This window comes from Carcharodon carcharias, chromosome 25, assembly GCF_017639515.1.
Source record: "Carcharodon carcharias isolate sCarCar2 chromosome 25, sCarCar2.pri, whole genome shotgun sequence".
NCBI classification, from domain to species: domain Eukaryota; kingdom Metazoa; phylum Chordata; class Chondrichthyes; order Lamniformes; family Lamnidae; genus Carcharodon; species Carcharodon carcharias.
In genome coordinates this window covers 24,149,913-24,171,555 of record NC_054491.1, presented here as the reverse complement: position 1 = coordinate 24,171,555, position 21,643 = coordinate 24,149,913, and the positions used below count along the sequence as shown (strand labels likewise).

Sequence of the window (21,643 nt, the reverse complement as noted above, 5' to 3'; positions counted from 1 at the left end):
ATTCTTTAGAGAGAGGGATTTCTGCAACCAGTCAGATTAGCATAACCAGACAATCTCCCCACTCCCCAATTAATGATGGGCAAGGATACAGGGTCACAATGTGAATTCAATGTTTGGACAGTGTGGATCTAGCAGAACAGTCTGACCTTGTTTACCTGTTACAAAAGCACACAAGACAGGGTCCCGCTCTCTGTGAGGAGTCTGTGCTCAGGATGGGGCAGAAAGGGAAGAGGAGAAGGAAGCCCCATAACACAAAGTACCTGAGCCAAACTATCCAGAAAGTCTGATCAGCTTACTGGCCCTGGTGGTCACTGTAGGATGAGCGTTGCCCTCAGTAACTAAAGCTGACACTGGTCTGCTGAATGACCACACACGGTGTGTGCGTATCTGGTCAGAGTCAAACACTAGCAATGAGAGAAGGTTGGACCTGGGTCACAGCTTGCACACCAACATCCCCCCACCCACCCACCCAAATAATTCCCCAATTCCACCGGGGGTGCTTATCTGCATTGCAGCCCTGTGAAAGGGCTGGGGAGAGGGTAAGTGATCAATCCCGTACAGCTCAGTAGCCCCTGCCACCCCCCACGAAGCGGAACTCAGCAGGGGCAGGGCAACACCAATTCACATTCTGTTACAGGCCATGTTATTGTGAGCACAGGTTCTTCACTAACCCACAATGACTGAGCCTATGAGGCAGGCAGTGGGTAAGGGAAAGGGGCAGAGCAGCAAACTCTGACCTCACACGTAGAGCTACTGCTGACCCCACCAATTGACATGTCAGAAACCCGTGGCCGGCCTTTCAGACGGTGACATTCCGTTTTGGAAGAGGGTCTGCTTCCGGCAATTTCCCTGTCACAGTTCTAGATGGTTCTCTAGCGAAAACACAGAGTTACAGGAACCGTAAAAACAAATCACAGACCGAGGCAGAATATATACAGCAATAATAAAATCCCTTTGCACAACAGCAGGTGAGGAAACCAAACGAGAGAGAGAGAGAGAGAGAGAGAGAGAGAGAGTGAGAGAGAAAGAGAAAGAGAGAGAGAGGAGAGAGAGAGAGAGAGAGAGAGAAAACAAAAAAAAAAGTAAATTGAAAACACAAATATCTGGAAGTCTTTCTGTGAAGCTCACTCTGTTAAAAAATATTTTTTGACATTTCCCCCCCACCCTGCCCTGTCTTGGTATAAACTCTTTGTCTCCTCGGTTTCTGGCCTCACTTTTCGTAATAAAATTACTTTAATTCCAACCCCCCGCCCCCAGACCCCACCCCCCTCCACCCCACCTCCCCCCCCCGACCCCAACACTCATCACTGTCGCTTCTCAGCTTGCATAAATCTGAATTGTACGAAAAGACAAGAGGCTAGAAGGGTAGGTTGGCAGCGTTTCCAGGTCCTGGGACAAAGGTGATGGGTGCATCTAAAGACATGCTCCTCTGTCTCAACTGCTGAGGGAACATGATGCTTTGGTGGGGTGTTGTTCCGAGTACACCCACCTGGGGAGGCAGCATGTGTCCTGCTTGTCCGTACATCTCTCCCGACAGCGAGAGGCTCCTCTGTTTGGTCTGCAGCATCATGTTCTGTTGCTGCGGAGACATGAGGACCTGGTGCAGGCTGTTTCCCATCATGCCGTGTTGAGCCGGCATGCCTGTCCTTCCCATCATGGGTCCTGGTACCTGACCCGGGTGGAAGATGTGCATGCTCAGGCCCCTTTGCACCTGCTGCTGCTGCTGCTGCTGTCCTGGAAGATTGGGTCTGCTGGGGGGAGCTTGCTCCAACATCATGCTCTGAAGGTTCATGAGGTGGGGGTTGGAAGACGGAGCTTTTGATGCTTGTGAGTCACCCTTTGGGAAATACTGCAGAGTGCTACTTGGCCTCTCAGATGGAATGATGCGCGAGAGATTGAATTCCGGGATGCCGCTGGCTGAGGGTCGGATCACGTCCTGAAGTTCTGGGTCATTGAGGACCGAAGCCACTCCGGACAGCTGGTAGCCATCCCCTCCGGGTCGACTCGACGCATTCTTAACCATCAGGTGCGGAGGAGGAGGGGGGGGTTGTTGTTGCTGCTGCTGAGGGGGTCCTGATCCGGCAGGGACCCCATGTGACGGGACTCCCTCTTCGTGTGGCATGGCCATGCCTGAGGGGTACACCTGGTGCATCCCAGAGCCTGGGGACTGCAGGGCATTGTGGGACTGGTGCTGCATCCGTTGGAGGACCATGGGGTTCTGAGGTAGCGTCTGGGGGCCACTGCCGGGTAAGGGGCCACACGGTTGCCCCAGGGAGTCCTGGGGGGGATGCACCATCATGGGGCTTTGCACGGCCATTCCGGGAGCGTGCCCTTCGTGCATCGGGACGTTGGGCCCCATCAGGCTGGGGGACGGCATCATGGGGGCTGGAGGCTCGTGTGATAGGGGCTGCCCCACCATGCTCATCGCCAGCGGGCTGTTAGCAGATCCTGATCCTGGCCCACTTTGCGACACTAGGTGTATCTGTGGATTCTGGTTCCCGCTCAGTCCTGCGGAGGAAATGGAAGAGTCTTGAGTCTTAAGCAATATTCCACGCGCCAAGAATCTCAACAACAACTTGCATTTATACAGTGCCTTAAGGACAGCAGAGACATTCTAAGGCATTTTGATGGGTATTATTAAAGAGTCCTTTGGCAGTAGAGATCTTGACAAATCAAGGCGGGCATCAGAGAACCGAGGGGCACATTGGCCCCCCCCCCCCCTCCCCCCGGCTGACCTACCCTGCAGCCTGTCCCCTTCCTCCTACCCTGCAGCCTGTCCCCCTCCTCCTCCTACCCTGCAGCCTGTCCCCTTCCTCCTCCTACCCTGCAGCCTGTCCCCTTCCTCCTCCTACCCTGCAGCCTGTCCCCTTCCTCCTACCCTGCAGCCTGTCCCCTTCCTCCTACCCTGCAGCCTGTCCCCTTCCTCCTACCCTGCAGCCTGTCCCCTTCCTCCTACCCTGCAGCCTGCCCCCCTCCTCCTCCTACCCTGCAGCCTGCCCCCCTCCTCCTCCTACCCTGCAGCCTGTCCCCCTCCTCCTCCTACCCTGCAGCCTGTCCCCCTCCTCTTCCTACCCTGCCCTCCTCTAGAGCCCGCTGTGCAGACTGGTTGCTGGCCATGGTGAACAGCCTAAACGAGGCTGCCTGGTCTTTCTTTTGCTGAAAATAAAAGGCATTCTTTTGCTGAAGCTTTTCGTCTTGGACTCATCAGGACAATTCACAAGAAAATACCAATGTTGGGGAAACAACACATTTACACTGTATGAGAAGAGTGCTGGTTGGTTGGCAAGTGGATCTCACTGGTAGAGGTGATGCCATTGAGAATGCACAGTTGATTGTGACTGACAGTTAACTGACAGTTAATTGCAACTGACAGTTAACTGCCAAGCATTGTTTGAAATTTAAACCAGGCAACTTGACTGATTGGTCAAAACATTACCCTGGGGAGCAAACCAGCAAATGGCTGTCACTTATTTTGTTTAGCTGAAACATTGCAAATTGTCCTGTTGAGTGCAAGACAAAAAGCTTCAACAAAGAAAAAAGCCTCTTTTTTCAGCAATACTCGGGAATTATTAAACAAAAATCAACACTGAGTCACACAATGAGATTTTAGGACCATAGGCTTAGTCATAGAGGTAGGTTTTATGGAGTCTTTTCGAAGAGGCAGAGGGGTCTATGGAGGGAATTCCGGAGCTTGGGGTGAAGGCAGCTGAAGGCACAGCCAGCAATGGCGGAGCGATTATAAAGATTGTGAGATTCCATGGCATTTGTTCGAAGAGCAGAATCTTCACCATTGACAAGGGTTCAATATTTAACCCTCAAACAATGTCACAAAAAAACAGATTATCTGGTCATTATCACATTGCTGTTTGTGGGATCTTGCTTTGCACAAACTGGCGGGTGTGTTTCCTACATTACAACGGGGACTGCACTTCAAAACACAGCTCATTGGCCGTGGAGGTGCTTTGGGTGAAAGATGCTATGCAAATGCAATCGTCCTCAGCCTTGAGCTCACTCACCGGGGACACTCGAGGGCTGGATCATTGCCATTGACCGCTCTGGGATCAACTCGTCATCGGAGGTGGCGATGGTTTTGATGGCGTCGTGGTACAGAGGAGTAGAGCTTGGCATGGCGTACTTGGACATCTGCGACATCATGAGTGAGAGTGGATTCTGGGAAGGGGTTGACTCGGGTGAGTTGTAAGGCAGGGTGGGGCCAGGGCGAGGAGCAGAGGGTATCGGTCCTGGAGATGAGAGAGTAGACAAAACATGGTTACAATAATATTCACCCCAACCAAACTGGAAAAATTATATAAAAATAAGGGAGCAGATTAACAGGCACTCTCTCCAGCATATTTATGTTTATTCATTTCCCCTCCCCATAAAAGTACTGACTCTCACTGGGGTACAGGTCCCACACACACTGACTCTCACTGGGGTACAGGTCCCACACACACTGACTCTCACTGGGGTACGGGTCCCACACACACTGACTCTCACTGGGGTACGGGTCCCACACACACTGACTCTCACTGGGGTACGGGTCCCACACACACTGACTCTCACTGGGGTACGGGTCCCACACACACTGACTCTCACTGGGGTACGGGTCCCACACACACTGACTCTCACTGGGGTACGGGTCCCACACACACTGACTCTCACTGGGGTACGGGTCCCACACACACTGACTCTCACTGGGGTACGGGTCCCACACACACTGACTCTCACTGGGGTACGGGTCCCACACACACTGAATCTCACTGGGGTACGGGTCCCACACACACTGACTCTCACTGAAATCAGTGAGTCAGCAAATGGCTGTCACTTATTTTGTTTAACTGAAAGATTACAAATTGTCCTGTGGAGTGCAAGACAAAAACTTCAACAAAAAAAAACCTCTTTTTTTTCCAGCAATACTCGAGAATTATGAAACAAAAATCAACACTGAGTCACACAATGAGATTTTAGGACCATAGGCTTGGTCACAGATGTAGGTTTCATGGAGTCTTTTCGAAGAGGCAGAGGGGTCTATGGAGGGAATTCTGGAGCTTGGGGTGAAGGCAGCTGAAGGCACAGCCAGCAATGGCGGAGCGATTATAAAGATCTCACAATTGAAGATTCCGTGGCATTTGTTCGAATTCATGAATTAGTGACTGGAAATTCAGAATGTTTTCATTTTTAAAGGAACGTGAAACAAACTGGGGTTTCAATCAAGAGCGGGAGATTCATGTCAGACAACTCTTTGCCTGTTTGTAGGGGTGTGAAGCTGAACACAGAGGGCAGGGCTGTGTGAAGTTTAACAATGTGACTTGTCCCACAGGTTTTAGAGAAGGAAATAGCGGTAACATTTTCTGAATGTGGTCACATGGTGAAAAATAGTCTGTTTACCTGGAAGTCAAGGAAACAAGATCACTGAAAATGAAGAACACAGCTCCAAGATTAGCTGCACTGAGTGCTCCACATACACAGCGACTCTCAGGTACCTTGTGTCAGTCACACGGTAGCTGTAGTTGTGATGTTTTGCGTGGATGGATGGGTGGGATGGGGTTGTGTATTGGTGGGGGTGGGGCTTGTGAATCCACCAGTTTTTTGATTGTTCCCAATCCGGGAACCTCTGGAACACTCTTGGTTGGGAGAGGACAGGAAGTGGGTGAAACATGATTCTCCGCTATGCTGCTCAGCTGCCTGATAACCGAGGGGCCTGTAACCTCTCGAAACACACTTCACATGAAAGAAAAATTAGCATCAGGGCAGGGAGAGAAAATGTGAAATATATCAAAGAATTGAACAGGGGAGACTAGAAATGAGGGACTGTCACCCAGTGACCTTCAACAGCTTTTATCATGAACCAGTCAAAGAAAACACAATGATTCTCCCTTGTTTGGCCTCAGCTATGTCTGGGGAAATTCCAGAACATTCCCAGAGGATTGGCAAACAGGTGTCTGTCAGGCTGGTCAGGGTGCCCAGTGGGTCGGCTCAGGGTGCTGCACTGGTCAGGGTGAAGAAATAAATAAAGAAATAAGAAAGAAATTAAGAGGGAGAAGATTAAATATGAGGGTAATCTAGCCAGTAATATAAAGGAAGATTGCAAGAGTTTTTTTAGATATATAAAGGGTAAGAGAGAGGCAAAAGTGGACATTGGGCGGCTGGAAAATGATGCTGGGGAAGTAGTAGTGGGGAACAAAGAAATGGCGGAGGAACTTAATAGGTACTTTGCGTCAATCTACACCGTGGAAGACGCGAGTAATATCCCCAAAGTTCAAGAGAGTCGGGGGGCAGAGGTGAGTATGGTGGCCATTACCAAGGAGAAGGTGCTAGGAAAACTGAAATGTCTGAAGGTGGATAAATCACCTGGACCAGATGGATTATACCCCAGAGTTCTGAAGGAGATAACTGAAGAGATAGTGGAGGCGTTCGTGGTAATCTTTCAGGAATCACTGGAGAGAGGGAGGGTCCTAGAGGACTGGAAAATCGCTAATGTAACCTCCCTGTTTAAGAAGGGAATGAGGCAAAAGACGGGAAATTACAGGCCAATTAGCCTGACCTCGTTCATTGGTAAGATTTTAGAGTCATTATTAAGGATGAGATTTCAGAATACTTGGAAGTGCATGGTAAAATAGGGCAAAGTCAGCATGGTTTCATCAAGGTCATGCCTGACAAATCTGTTAGAATTCTTTGAGGAGGTAACGAGTAGGTTAGACAAAGGAGAGCCAATGGATGTTATCTACTTGGACTTCCAGAAGGCCTTTGACAAGGTGCCGCACTGGAGGCTGCTCAGTAAGATAAGAGCCCATGGTGTTAGAGGCAAGGTACTAGCATGGATAGAAGATTGGCTGTCTGGCAGGAGGCAGAGAGTGGGGATAAGGGGGTCCTTCTCAGGATAGCGACCGGTGACTAGTGGAGTTCCACAGGGGTCAGTGTTGGGACCACAACTTTTCACTTTATACATTAATGATCTAGATGAAGGAACTGAGGGCAATCTGGCTAAGTTTGCAGATGATACAAAGATAGGTGGAGGGACAGGTAGTATTGAGGAGGCGGGGAGGCTGCAGAAGGATTTGGACAAGTTAGGAGAATGGGCAAAGAAGTGGCAGATGGAATACAACGTGGGGAAGTGTGAGATCATGCACTTTGGTAGGAAGAATAGAGGCATAGACTATTTTCTAAATGGGGAGAGAATTCATAAATCTGGAGTGCAAAGGGACTTGGGAGTCCTATGTCCAGGATTCTCTTAAGATTAACTTGCAGGTTGAGTGAGTAGTTAGGAAGGCAAATGCAATGTTGGCAGTTATTTCGAGAGGACTAGAATATAAAAGCAGGGATGTGCTGCTGAGGCTTTATAAGGCTCTGGTCAGACAACATTTAGAATATTGAGAGCAATTTTGGGCCCCGTATCTCAGGAAGGATGTGCTGGCCCTGGAGAGGGTCCAGAGGAGGTTCATGAGAATGATCCCAGGAATGAAAGGCTTAATATATGAGGAACGTTTGAGGACTCTGGGTCTATACTCAATGGACTTTAGAAGGATGAGGGGGGATCTGATTGAAACTTACAGAATACTGAAAGGCCTGGATAGAGTGGACGTGGGGAAGATGTTTCCATTAGTAGGAGAGACTAGGACCCGAGGGCACAGCTTCAGAGTAAAGGGAAGACCTTTTACAGCAGAGATGAGGAGAAACTTCTTTAGCCAGAGAGTGGTGAACCTATGGAATTCATTGCCACAGAAGGCTGTGGAGGCCAGGTCATTGAGTGTATTTAAGACCGAGATAGATAGGTTCTTGATTGATAAGGGGATCAAAGGTTATGGAGAGAAGGCAGGAGAATGGGGTTGAGAAACTTATCAGCCATGATTGAATGGTGGAGCAGACTCAATGGGCCAAATGGCCTAATTTCTGCTCCTATGTCTTATGGGTGCTGGACTGGGCTGGGTCAGGGCACTGGATGGGTCAGTGTGCTGGACGGGTCAGTAGCACTCAGGTTATGGAGAGTTCAACAACTTTAGTGGGAGGCAGCACCATCTAGTGGGCACAGCCATAAACTGACACCAAAAGCCTGGTTGCTAACAGCAGCGAGCAAGCCTCTGGTATCTGAACACATGAACACATGCGCACACACCCTTCCTCAGTCCAACTGAGAACCAGCATCCACAAAAGGAAATCACAGGGGTTGATGCGGAAAGGATTTTTCCACTTGTGAGGGAACAAGTTCTAGAACCGTTGATGTAGGATAGTCACTGTTACATCCAGTAGGGAATTCAGGTGAAACTCCTTTACCTAGGAAACATGGAACTCAATACTGTAGGGAACAGTTGAGGGGAAAAGAATAGGGTAGAGGGGAGGCTAGATAAACACAAGAGGGAGAAAGGAAGGATAGGGTGAGATGAAGAATGGTGGGAGGCTCATGTGAAAGCGGAAGGGATAAAGTGGGTAATGGACTATGGGGTTGGGACACAGATCAGCCATGATCTAATTAAATGGAGAAACAGGTCTGAGGGCCAAACAGCCTGAAGCTGAGCTGTAAATATACAAGACTTCACATCTAAGTGCATGTGGGGGAGGCAGGGTGGGTGGGTGGGGGGGACATCATTTGAGAAAACCATTTGACGAAATGTATAAAACTCTTCTAAAGGTCATCAAGCTAAACATTAACTCCTTTTCTCTCTTACCGATGCTGCCGGAACTGCCAGCTACTTCCAGCATTTTCTATTTCTATTTCGGATTTCCAGCATTCACAGTTTGTGCGTTTCACTTTTATATAAAACTGAGTTTCATTTCTGGGTGACACTGGGTCCCTTTCCTTACCTTGCTCAATGTTTCCCACTGGGGCAGAAGAGCTCAGGCCCATCGTCTGTTTGCCCTGGCTGATTACAGGGCTCGGGAGGGTGGTCTTGGGGGACGAGGTCCATCCAGGAGAAGCGACAGACATTGGTGGTGATTTGAGGCGGCTGGGGGAACTGGCTGGAGAGCGGACAGGAAGCGAGGAGCTCATGACCTGGGGAGACTTGATGGGCGCCGAGGCATTGGCGGAGGTTAAACTCGCCAGCTGAGACGGGGTCTGAGGAGATTTGAGATTGGCTGAAGGAGAACTGACCAGTGGCGAGTGAACCTGGCTGATGGTTGGTGACTTGAGGTGACCCATTCCAGGAGAGTTCATCTGACTGATGTTGATAGTGAGGTCTGAGGGTCTGCGGCCCAGTCCTCTCTGGGCCCCTGGAAGCATTGTTCCCACATTACTGTGGTTATTGGATTGATTGGAAGTCGGAGCCATTTGCATGTGGCTCAATCTGGCTGTGCCACTCATGCTAGTTATAGGCATAGGGCCTTGTTCAGGGCTGAACATCTCTCCAGGATTCCCCATGTTACTGCCTTCTTGGGACATGCTGGAATATTGTCCTTGAGCACCTGGAAAACCCTGCTGTCCGTGATTTGGGAACTGTGACTGGGGCAACATTTTCTGAGGGTCGCCCATCATCACGTTGCCATTCTGTGCTCTGACTCTCGCCATCTCTTCTGGGGTCAAAACCTGATGTGACATCATTTCCTGTGCCCTCATTTTCTGTGACATCATCATCTGTTGCTGCGGAGTCATCTGGACATTAAGATTCATGTTCATGTTCATATTGACATTCATGTTCATATTGACATTTCCAGGGCCCATTGATGAGTCCATATCGCGCATGGGTCCCGTCTGTCCTAAAGGGGGGCTCAACATACCCCTCGTCCCAACAAAGTCCAACCCCATTGGGTTTGCACTTACATTATCCCCAGGCAACTGGCCAGGAAACATTCCTGGCTCCATCTGTCTCTGAGCCTGCATCATTCTCTCCATCTCCATGCCCTGAGACATGCCACCCATGCTGTTGGTGTTGTTCAGGCCTAGCGGGCGCTGCATCCCCATCGACCTCTTTTCCATCAACTGCTGCCTCAACAACTCTTCCCTGGCCCTTGGGTTCATAAAGCGCTCGGGGTCTCCCTGGCCAGAATGAAACGACATGCCTCCCTGAGGGAAGTTCCCTCCCCCCGCCATGGGAGAGATGTCATCAGGCCAAGCCATTCCAGGCCGTACAGGTCTCTGCATCGGGTTCATGGTCCCCAAAGCCTCCATCGGGATGTTCTGCATTCCTCCGTATCCGCTAACCCTCTGCATTTGATTGGTGGGGAACCGAGGTCCAGAGAAAGGGGCAGTTCCACGGGGCTGTATCGAATCGGAGACCTCCATGGGACCTGTGAAACGGTTTCCCATTCCTGAGGGCCACTGGTCTCCAGCCTTGCTGTGATAGGGAGGGGGTGGTCCTCTAACCATCATCCCCCCCATCGGCCTCTGCATCATTATTTCTTGCATTGTCCTTTGTTGAACCACAGCTTGCTCCTGCTTCCTCCTTTTCTCCTCATAAAAGTCCTCTTGAAGCTTCCTCCAGGCTATCTGTTCTGGAGTCAGATTCTCTTGGCTAACCTGGTTCATCATCATGCCCACCTGTTGGCCCATAGGGTCACGTTGCATTATCTCCTGATGATGCATTGCCTCGTGCTCCATATTTGCCCCCTCAACTCCAGCCAGAGTCTGTGTCTGGGAAATCATGGACTGTAAAGGCTCCTCCGGTTTCTTCATGACCTGTTGTCCATCCCCTTGTCCATTTGGGCCACAGTTGCCCTTCATGGAAAACTCGCTCTCGCTGCTTCGTAACAAGAGCCTTTCGATATCTCTCAGAGTCTGTAAGGAACGTTCTCGATGTTCCAACTGCTCTTTGGACAACCCCTCAGTGTTGGGGTGAAGGTTCATGACCAATGAACCATTCCCATTTGGATTGTCGGCCTCTCCACTTCCTCCATTAGCTGGATCGCCAACCGGGACGCCCGGCATTGGGTTGCTGGCTGTGTTGCCAAGGCTGGGATGACTGTTCCCTGACTGTGTCCCAGAGCTACCGTTACTCTCCATCGACTTGGGCCCGAGATCTGAGTGCATGGGTTCCGCTCCAGGTGCCCCCTCCTGAGGCAGTGAGCTGGGGGGTTGTAGGCTCTGCTGCTGAGACTGGCTCTGGGACTGTGGAGTGCGGGCGGGAGGTGTGTTCAATGACAGCTGCTCTTGGAGTCCAGATCCTTTCGGAATGGCAACGGAGGCCTAGTGGTGAGAGAGAGAGCCAGAGCGAGAACGAGAGAGAGAGCAAGGGGGTGGGGAGCGAGAGAGAGGGCGAATGGGAGAGAGAGAGGGCGAATGGGAGAGAGAGAGAGAGAGAGAGAGAGAGAGAGGGCGAATGGGAGAGAGAGAGAGAGAGGGCGAATGGGAGAGAGAGAGAGAGAGAGAGGGCGAATGGGAGAGAGAGAGAGAGAGAGAGGGCGAATGGGAGAGAGAGAGAGAGAGGGTGAATGGGAGAGAGAGAAAAAGAGAGGGTGAATGGGAGAGAGAGAGAGAGAGAGAGGGCGAATGGGAGAGAGAGAGAGAGAGGGCGAATGGGAGAGAGAGAGAGAGAGAGAGGGCGAATGGGAGAGAGAGAGAGAGAAGGCGAATGGGAGAGAGAGAGAGAGGGCGAATGGGAGAGAGAGGGCGAATGGGAGAGAGAGAGAGAGAGAGAGAGAGAGAGGGCGAATGGGAGAGAGAGAGAGAGAGAGGGCGAATGGGAGAGAGAGGGCGAATGGGAGAGAGAGGGCGAATGGGAGAGAGAGAGAGAGGGCGAATGGGAGAGAGAGAGAGAGGGCAAATGGGAGAGAGAGAGAGGGCGAATGGGAGAGAGAGAGAGAGAGAGAGAGAGTGAATGGGAGAGAGAGAGAGAGAGAGAGGGTGAATGGGAGAGAGAGAGGGCGAATGGGAGAGAGAGAGAGGGGGCGAATGGGAGAGATAGAGAGAGAATGGCAGAGAGAGAGAGGGCGAATGGGAGAGAGAGAGAGAGAGGGCGAATGGGAAAGAGAGAGAGAGAGGGCGAATGGGAAAGAGAGAGAGAGAGGGCGAATGGGAAAGAGAGAGAGAGAGGGCGAATGGGAGAGAGAGAGAGGGCGAATGGGAGAGAGAGAGAGGGCGAATGGGAGAGAGAGAGAGAGGGCAAATGGGGGAGCGAGGGGGAGAGCGAGGGTGTGAGAGCGAGAGAGAGAGAAAGCGAGCGAGCAAGAGAGAGCGAGAGAGAGAGCAAGAGAGAGCGACCGAGAGAGTAAGCGCGATGAAAGAGTGCGAGCGCGAGAGAGAGAGCGAGCGCGAGAGAGAGAGCGAGCGCGAGACAGAGAGCGAGCGCGAGACAGAGAGCGAGCGCGAGACAGAGAGCGAGCGCGAGACAGAGAGCGAGCGCGAGACAGAGAGCGAGCGCGAGACAGAGAGCGAGCGCGAGACAGAGAGCGAGCGCGAGACAGAGAGCGAGCGCGAGACAGAGAGCGAGCGCGAGAGAGAGCGAGCGCGAGACAGAGAGCGAGCGCGAGACAGAGAGCGAGAGCGAGACAGAGAGCGAGCGCGAGACAGAGAGCGTGCGCGAGACAGAGAGCGTGCGTGAGACAGAGAGCGTGCGCGAGACAGAGAGCGAGCGCGAGCCAGAGAGCGAGCACGAGACAGAGAGCGAGCACGAGAGAGGGCGGACATGAGAGAGAGCGAGCGCAAGAAAGAGCGAGCGCAAGAGAGAGCGAGCGCAAGAGAGAGCGAGCGCAAGAGTGAGAGAGCGCAAGAGTGAGAGAGCGCAAGAGTTAGAGAGCGCAAGCGAGTGAGAGAGAGTGCAAGAGAGTGAGAGAGCGCAAGAGTGTGAGAGAGAGCGAGCGTGAGTGAGTCAGAGCGCAGAAGAGAGCGAGCGCGAGTGAGAGCACGCGAGTGAGAGAGAGCGCGCGAGTGAGAGAGAGCGCGCGAGTGAGAGAGAGCGCGCAAGAGAGAGCATGCAAGAGAGAGCGTGCAAGAGAGAGCGTGCAAGAGAGAGCGTGCAAGAGAGAGAGCGCGCAAGAGAGAGAGAGCGCGTGCAAGAGTGTGTTCGTGAGAGAGAGCACGCAAGAGTGAGAGAGAGAGAGAGAGAGTGAGCGTGAATGAAAGCAAGCGCGCAAGAGAGAGTGTGAGCGAGAGAGAGCCACAAGAGAGAGTGAGCGTGAGTGAGAGCGAGAGAGTGAGAGCGACAGCGAGATAGAGTGAGAGAGAGCGAGAGAGTGAAAGTGAGAGCAAGAATGAGAGCAAGAATGAGAGAGAGTGTGAGAGTGAATGAGAGAGTGAGAGCGAGAGCGAGAGAGTGAGTGCGAGTGAGAGCGAGAGAGAGCGAGAGAGAGCGAGCGAGAGCGAGAGAGAGCGAGCGAGAGCGAGCGAGAGCGAGAGCAAGAGCGAGAGCAAGAGCGAGAGAGAGCGAGAGAGAGCGAGAGTGAGAGTGAGTGAGAGTGAGTGAGAGCGAGAGAGAGTGAGTGAGAGCGAGAGAGAGTGAGAGCGAGAGAGAAAGAGAGTGGGAGCGAGAGAGTGGGAGCGAGAGAGTGGGAGCGAGAGAGTGGGAGCGAGAGAGTGGGAGCGAGAGCGAGAGTGAGAGAATGAGAGCGAGAGCGAGAGAGAGAGAGAATGAGAGCGAGAGAATGAGAGCGAGAGAACGAGAGCGAGAGAACGAGAGTGAGAGCGAGAGAACGAGAGTGAGAGCGAGAGAACGAGAGTGAGAGCGAGAGAACGAGAGTGAGAGCGAGAGAACGAGAGTGAGAGCGAGAGAACGAGAGTGAGAGCGAGAGAACGAGAGTGAGAGCGAGAGAACGAGAGTGAGAGCGAGAGAACGAGAGTGAGAGCGAGAGAATGAGAGTGAGAGCGAGAGAACGAGAGTGAGAGCGAGAGAACGAGAGTGAGAGCGAGAGACAGTGAGAGCAAGAGACAGTGAGAGCGAGAGAGAGTGAGAGGGAAAGAGAGAGAGTGAGAGCGAGTGCGAGTGGGAGCGAGAGAGTGAGAGCGAGAGAATAAGAGCGAGAGCGAGAGCGAGTGAGAGCGAGAGCGAGAGCGAGAGCGAGTGAGAGTGAGAGCGAGTGAGAGTGAGAGCGAGAGAGAGTGAGAGCGAGAGAGAGTGAGAGCGAGAGAGAGTGAGAGCGAGAGAGAGAGTGAGAGCGAGAGAGAGAGTGAGAGCGACAAAGAGTGGGAGTGAGAGAGTGAGAGCGAGAGAATAAGAGCGAGAGTGAGAGAGCGATAGAGTGAGAGCGAGAGAACGAGAGTGAGAGCGAGAGAGCGAGAGTGAGAGCGAGAGAACGAGAGTGAGAGCGAGAGAACGAGAGTGAGAGCGAGAGAACGAGAGTGAGAGCGAGAGAACGAGAGTGAGAGCGAGAGAACGAGAGTGAGAGCGAGAGAACGAGAGTGAGAGCGAGAGAGAGTGAGAGGGAGAGAGAGAGTGAGAGCGAGTGGGAGCGAGAGAATAAGAGCGAGAGAGAGTAAGAGGGAGAGAGAGTGAGAGCGAGAGAGAGCGAGTGAGAGTGAGAGCGAGAGAGAGTGAGAGCGAGAGAGAGTGAGAGCGAGAGAGAGTGAGAGCGAGAGAGAGTGAGAGCGAGAGAGAGAGAGAGAGAGAGAGAGTGAGAGAGAGAGAGAGTGAGAGCGACAGAGAGTGAGAGCGACAGAGAGTGGGAGTGAGAGAGTGAGAGCAAGAGAATAAGAGCGAGAGTGAGAGAGCGATAGAGGGAGAGCGAGAGAACGAGAGTGAGAGCGAGAGAACAAGAGTGAGAGCGAGAGAACGAGAGTGAGAGCGAGAGGGAGAGAGAGAGTGAGAGCGAGTGGGAGCGAGAGAGTGAGAGCGAGTGGGAGCGAGAGAGTGAGAGCGAGAGAATAAGAGCGAGAGAGAGTAAGAGCGAGAGAGAGTAAGAGCGAGTGAGAGCGAGAGCGAGAGTGAAAGTGAGAGCGAGATAGAGTGAGAGCGAGAGTGAGAGCGAGAGAGAGTGAGAGCGAGAGAGAGTGAGAGCGACAGAGAGTGAGAGCGACAGAGAGTGAGAGCGACAGAGAGTGGGAGTGAGAGAGTGAGAGCGAGAGAATAAGAGTGAGAGTGAGAGAGCGATAGAGTGAGCGCGAGCGAGAGCGCGAGTGACAGCGTGAGTGAGAGAGAGCGAGCGTGAGTGAGAGAGACCGAGCGCAAGAGTGAGTGTGCGTGAGAGAGAGTGTGAGTGAGAGAGTTTGAGCCCAAGAGAGTGTGAGAGTGAGAAAGAGCGAGTACGAGAGAGCGAGCATGAGTGAGAGCGAGCATGCGAGACAGCGAGTGCGAGAGAGCGAGAGCGTGTGTGTGTGAGAGTGTGCGAGAGAGAGCGAGCGCAAGAAAGTGAGAGTGCGAGAGAGCGAGCATGAGAGAGCGAGCATGAGAGAGAGCGAGCATGAGAGAGCGCAAGAGAGAGCGAGAGTGAGTGTGAGAGAGCGAGCGCGAGAGAGCGAGCACAAGAGTGAGAGTGAGTGCGAGATCGTGAGAGTGAGAGTGTGAGCGAGCGAGCGTGAGAGAGCGCGAGTGCAAGAGAGAGCGAGTGAACGCGAGAGAGCGAGTGAACGCGAGAGAGCAAGCGAATGCAAGAGAGAGTGAGAAAGAGTGAGAAAGAGTGAGAGCGAGCGCAAGAGAGAGTGAGAGCGAGCGTGAGAGAGAGTGAGAGTAAGAGTGAGAGTGAGAGCGAGCGCGAGTGAGAGCGCGCGAGAGAGCGAGAGCGAGAGCGAGTGACAGAGAGCAAGTGAGAGTGAGAGAGAGTGAGACAGAGTGAGAGTGTGAGAGCGAGCGTGAGTGAGTGAGAGTGATAGAGTGAGAGCGAGCGCGAGTGAGAAAGAGAGTGAGAGTGAGAGAGACAGAGTGAGAGAGAGCGCAAGAACGAGAGCGAGCACGAGTGAGAGCGAGCGTGAGAGAGAGAGCGCAGGAGTGAGAGCGAGCGTGAGAGTGAGAGCGCACGAGTGAGAGCGAGCGTGAGAGAGCGAGAGCGCGAGCATGAGAGAGCGAGCGTGAGAGAGAGAGCGAGCGTGAGAGAGAGAGCGAGCGTGAGAGAGAGAGCGAGCGTGAGAGAGAGCGCGAGCGTGAGAGAGCGCGAGAGTGAGAGTGAGAGAGGGAGCGAGAGTGAGGGAGAGAGCAAGAGTGAGAGAGCGAGAGAGAGTGAGAGAGAGAGCGAGTGAGAGCGAGCATGAGAAAGAGAGAGAGCGAGCGTGAGAGACAGCGCGAGTGAGAGCAAGCGTGAGAGCGCGAGAGCGAGAGTGAAAGAGTGAGAGAGAGAGCGAGTGCAAGCACGAGTGAGAGTGAGGTCGAGAGCGAGCGTGAGAGAGCGCGCGTGCAAGAGAGTGAGAGTGAGAGACAAAGTGAGAGCAAGCGCGAGTGAGAGAGCGAGAGCGAGCGTGAGAGAGCGCGCGCGCGCGCAAGAGAGAGTGAGAGAGAGAGAGAGTGAGAGAGTACAAGCGTGGTGGGGGGTGGGGGGGTGGGGTAGAGGGGGGGGCGGCGGAGGGAGAGAGAGAGAGAGAGAGATTATTGCTCAATTCCAGTACTGCATTTTTAACTCTTTGAGTCAACCAAATAAACTAAACTAAATTATCAAAATCATGGACAAAGCACCACATTCTTAACCACCCCAGCTCCACTCAGCCCCAAGCGGCACCGAGACTCACCATCATTTCTTGTCCATTCCTCATTGCAACATCTCCAAAACGTATTGCATGTGAGAGATGGAGGCCAGGAGAAAACTATGAATCCATTACACATAGTGTGCTCCAGCCCTGATATCCACCAATCATTTTAATCCATTGTAAACGGGGGAAGATTGAGGGTTCCAATTATTCTGAGCGGATTTATTAATGATTCAAACCACACCTCTCTCTCCATTCAACATTGAATTAATTAATTGATCTCCTTTATTGTAAGGTACAATTTAGTAACTGGGTCCAGACACGTTCATGACTTATGGGTCAAAATCCTGGAACTCCCTCCCTAACAGCACAGTGGGTGTACCTACACCACATGGACTGCAGCGGCTCAAGACGGCAGCTCACCACCACCTTCTTGTGGGCAACTGGGGAAGGGCAATAAATGTTGGCCCAGCCAGCGAAGCCCACAAGCCCCAGGAACAAATAAAATAAAACTATATGAAGAATCTCAGAACATCTTTACCAGTTCATTGAGCTTCTCACAGTCAGTTCCTCTCAGCAAAGGCAGCAGATCCCCCACACAGCAAGGGATAGCTCATCAGTTTTCAGTGATGTTGGTTGAGGGCGGACACCAGGAGAACTCGCTGTTCTTCAACATGCTCGTAAATAGGCAAAATGGACCTTGGTTTAAAGTCACATTCAAAAACAGCACCTCTGACAGTGCAGCACTTCCTCAGTAATGCACTGGGGGGTGTCAGACTTTGTGCTCAAGTTTCTGTGTTTGGGGCTTGAACCCACAACTTTCCAAGAGGCAGAGTGCAACCAACCCATTGCTTTTCAACCCTGAAAACAGGACCTCAGCCGCTTGGAATCCTTCAGCACTGATGGGGTTAAACTGCAATGTTCTGGGTCCCTCCCCAAGTTAACTATTAGTTAACAGGGTTAGAATGGTTCAACAGTTCCTGGCAGTGATTAATGGGGGCTCTTGGCAGTGCACAGGAATAATACAAGTGTCTATCATCAACCTCCTGAACAAATAAACCCACCTCTCACCCCCCCCTCCCCCCACACAAGCCCTCTGCTCTTGCAAACTATCGCCCACAACTCAAACCCTCCTCCACGCCACAATCCTCAAACCAAAACTGCCCTCTCCACAATCACAACCGTTTTCTTTGTGGTCGTGACCTCTCTCTGCTCTTCTGCATCCTTTGCATGAGTGACCACACTGCCTCCCGTGGCATCTCCTCCTCTGCTGTCCAGCTGAGTGACCACACTGCCTCCCGTGGCATCTCCTCCTCTGCTGTCCAGCTGCTCTTGGCTGTTTCTCTTGGACGGTGAAAACGTGGAGCACCATCTCGAGGCTGAAAACCGGACGTCAGTAGGTTTTTGTTGGGGCACGGGTTATCGATGAATGCGGAGGGAAGGAGGGTAAATGGGGCTGAGGTGTGGATCAGCCACGATCTTAACTGAATAGAGGAGCAGGTGAGAGGGGCTGAACGGCCAGGTGTCCCTATGTTCGGTTTTGCCTGGTTATAGTTCAGTGAAGCTCTCTCTGGGATGTTGTTCAAGGTTTCAGGTGCTGGATAAAAGCACATTTTTGTTGGATTGTCACTAACCTTCTGATCATAAACTTGTTCTAGTTTTGTCCGAGGCACGTTGTGTGTGTGATAGGCGACAATCGAGTCTGCTCGGCCCTGGATCACAGCTTCTGCAGCCCTGCCATCGAACACAAAAACTCAATCCAAACAGGAACTTCAATATAACTCGTACCCCCTTTTCAAACGCCCCGCTTCCCCCCCCCACCCCCCTCCAAACCTGCAGCCAATCTCCAAACACTCACACTCCCCCTCCCCACCCAGACCCCAATAACGTCTGTTAAGCAAGTGTACAGAGCCACAGGGAGTGGAGGAAGTGGGTGTGAATTAATACTTGGGGCACGGATCTCCCTGGCAGGGAGGTTCGGAACCCCAGGGTCTCCCCATCTTTGCCACATTCCCCGGCTCTGGGAGATTTTCCACCTTTCCTCCCTCCCTCTGCTGTCACGATTTACACCATCTCTGCACCCAGCTTCCCCGGCTTTACTGCAGTGACCCTTCCTCCCCACCGGGCAACATTGTCCCTCTTGGTCCTTTCATCAAACTTGTCCTATCACAGGCTTTCCCTCGAGTTCTATAATTATCTTGAATCTATAGCAGAAGCTGGTCACTGAGAACAATGGGACCCTGACGGTGTTAATGCTCCACACGAACCTCCTCCCAACCCCCTCTTTATCTCACCCCATCCCCATATCCTTCCATTCCTTTGTCCCACGTGTGTCTAACCCGCTTCTCCCTTAAATACATCTACACCCAGGCTTGTCCAACCCTTTCATCAGGGAAAACATTTTCAAATTTTTCTCACTCAAGGGTCCATGATCAGATTTCAGAAAGGTAAGGTTTGGCACAACATTAAACTGAATTTCGGAACAAAGTTGTGGTTTTAAGGAAAGGAACAATTGTAGCAAAGTCATGGCAATAAATTGTTAATGTAAAAAAGAGTAATGAGTGAGAATGACCACAGTGAGAGGGTCAGTGTGTTTGAGCGCCCGGCTCACTCACCCACACTCAACCCATGGTGAGTGGGGGTCTGTTCATGCGTTGGTTTGTGGGGGTGAGAAACCCAGAAAATGGGCGAGAGAGAATCACACTGCCGCCCCCCTCCCCACCCTGTACACTCAATCACTCAGTCTCACACTCACTCCCCCATGTACACTGGCTCACACTCCCCCTCACACACACTCGCTCTCACTTCCCCCACACACTCTCGCTCTCACTCCCCCCACACACACTCACTCCCCCCAAACACACACATTTGCTCTCACTCCCCCCACACACACTCACTCTCGCTCTCACTCCCCCCACACACACTCACTCCCCCCAAACACACACACTCGCTCTCACTCCCCCCACACACACTCACTCTTGCTCTCACTCCCCCCACACACACTCACTCCCCCCAAACACACACACTCGCTCTCACTCCCCCCACACACACTCTCGCTCTCACACGCCCCACACACACACACTCTCGCTCTCACACCCCCCCCACACACACACATTCGCTCTCACTCCCCCCACACACACACACTCGCTCTCACTCCCCCCACACATACACACTCGCTCTCACTCCCCCCACACACACACTCGCTCTCACTCCCCCCACACACACACTCGCTCTCACTCCCCCCACACACACACACTCGCTCTCACTCCCCCCACACACACACTCGCTCTCACTCCCCCCACACACACACACTCGCACTCACTCCCCCAACACACACACTCACTCTCACTCTCCCCACACACACACACACTCGCTCTCACTTCCCCCACACACACACACTGTCGCTCTCACCTCCCCCTACACACACACACTCGCTCTCACTTCCCCCCCACACACACACACACTCGCTCTCACTCCCACCACACACACTCTCGCTCTCACACGCCCCACACACACACACTCTCGCTCTCACATCCCCCCCACACACACACACATTTGCTCTCACTCCCCCCACACACACACTCGCTCTCACTCCCCCCACACACACACACTCGCTCTCACTCCCCCCACACACACACACTCGCTCTCACTCCCCCCACACACACACACTCGCACTCACTCCCCCAACACACACACTCGCTCTCACTCTCCCCACACACACACACACTCGCTCTCACTTCCCCCACACACACACTGTCGCTCTCACCTCCCCCCTACACACAGACTCTCACTCTCACTACCCACCAACGCACACACTCGCTCTCACTCCCCCCACACACACACTCCCTCACTCTCACTCCCCCCACACACTCTCGCTCTCACTCCAACCCACACACACACACTCTCGCTCTCACTCCCCCCACACACACAGTCTCGCTTTCACTCCCCCCACACACACAGTCTCTCGCTCTCACTCCCCCCACACACAGTCTTGCTTTCACTACCTCCACACACACACACTCGCTCTCACTCCCCCCACACACACACACTCGCTCTCACTCCCCCTCCACACACACACTCGCTCTCACTCCCCCCTCCACACACACTCGCTCTCACTCCCCCCTCCACACACACTCGCTCTCACTCCCCCCTCCACACACACACTCGCTCTCACTCCCCCCTCCACACACACACTCGCTCTCATTCCCCCCTCCACACACACACTCGCTCTCACTCCCCCTCCACACACTCGCTCTCACTCCCCCCCACACACACTCGCTCTCACTCCCTCCCACACACACACTGTCGCTCTCACTTCCCCCCACACACACACAATCCCTCGCTCTCACTCACTCCAAACACACACACATACACTTGCTCTCACTCCCCCCACACACAATCTCGCTATCACTCCCCCCCACACACACACTCGCTCTCACTACACCCCATGCACACACACACTCGCTCTCACTTCCCCCACACACACACTCTCGCTCTCACTCCCCCCATACACACACTCTCGCTCTCACTCCCCCCACACACGCACTCTCGCCCTCACTACCCCCGCACACACACTCTCGCCCTCACTACCCCCGCACAGACAATCTCGCTCTCACTCCCCTCCACACACACTCTCGCTCTCACTCGCCCCGACACACTCGCTCTCACTACCCCCCACACACACACTGTTGCTCTCACTTCCCCCCAACACACACACACTCGCTCTCACTCCCCCCCCCCACACACACACTCGCTCTCACTCCCCCCCACACACACACACTCGCTCTCATTCCCCCCACACACACACACTCTCACTCCCCCCACACACACACTCTCGCTCTCACTCCCCCCCCACACACACATTGTCGCTCTCACTCCCTCCACACACACACATTGTCGCTCTCACTTGCCCCCCACACACACACACTCACTCTCACTCTCCCCCACGCACACACTGTCGCTCTCACTTCCCCCCCACACACACTCACTCCCTCGCTCACAATCCCCCCACACACACACACTCACTCCCCCCACACACACACTCGCTCTCACTTCCACCCCACACACACTCACTCTCATTCCCCCCCACACACACACTGTCGCTCTCACTTCCCCCCCACACACACACACTCGCTCTCACTTCCCCCCACACACACACTCGCTCACACT

General features: G+C 53.0%; 1 protein-coding gene across 6 annotated transcripts in view; it reads right to left on the bottom strand.

Annotated features, from left to right (window-relative positions):
* Window positions 1–1,292: 1,292 nt before the first annotated feature.
* Window positions 1,293–21,643, bottom strand: part of bcl9l (bcl9 like) — a 233,485-nt gene continuing 213,134 nt past the window's right edge. For 5 of the 6 annotated variants that reach the window (XM_041174485.1, XM_041174488.1, XM_041174487.1 and 2 more), the window contains exons 7-10: window positions 18,109–18,208; window positions 8,800–11,116; window positions 4,017–4,241; window positions 1,293–2,508 (exon numbers count right to left, since the gene is read on the bottom strand). In XM_041174485.1, coding sequence (XP_041030419.1) covers window positions 1,358–2,508; window positions 4,017–4,241; window positions 8,800–11,116; window positions 18,109–18,208 — 3,793 coding nt within the window. In that variant the 3' untranslated portion in view covers window positions 1,293–1,357. The remainder of the gene's footprint in view (window positions 2,509–4,016; window positions 4,242–8,799; window positions 11,117–18,108; window positions 18,209–21,643) is intronic. The other variant, XM_041174490.1, reaches the window with a different exon arrangement.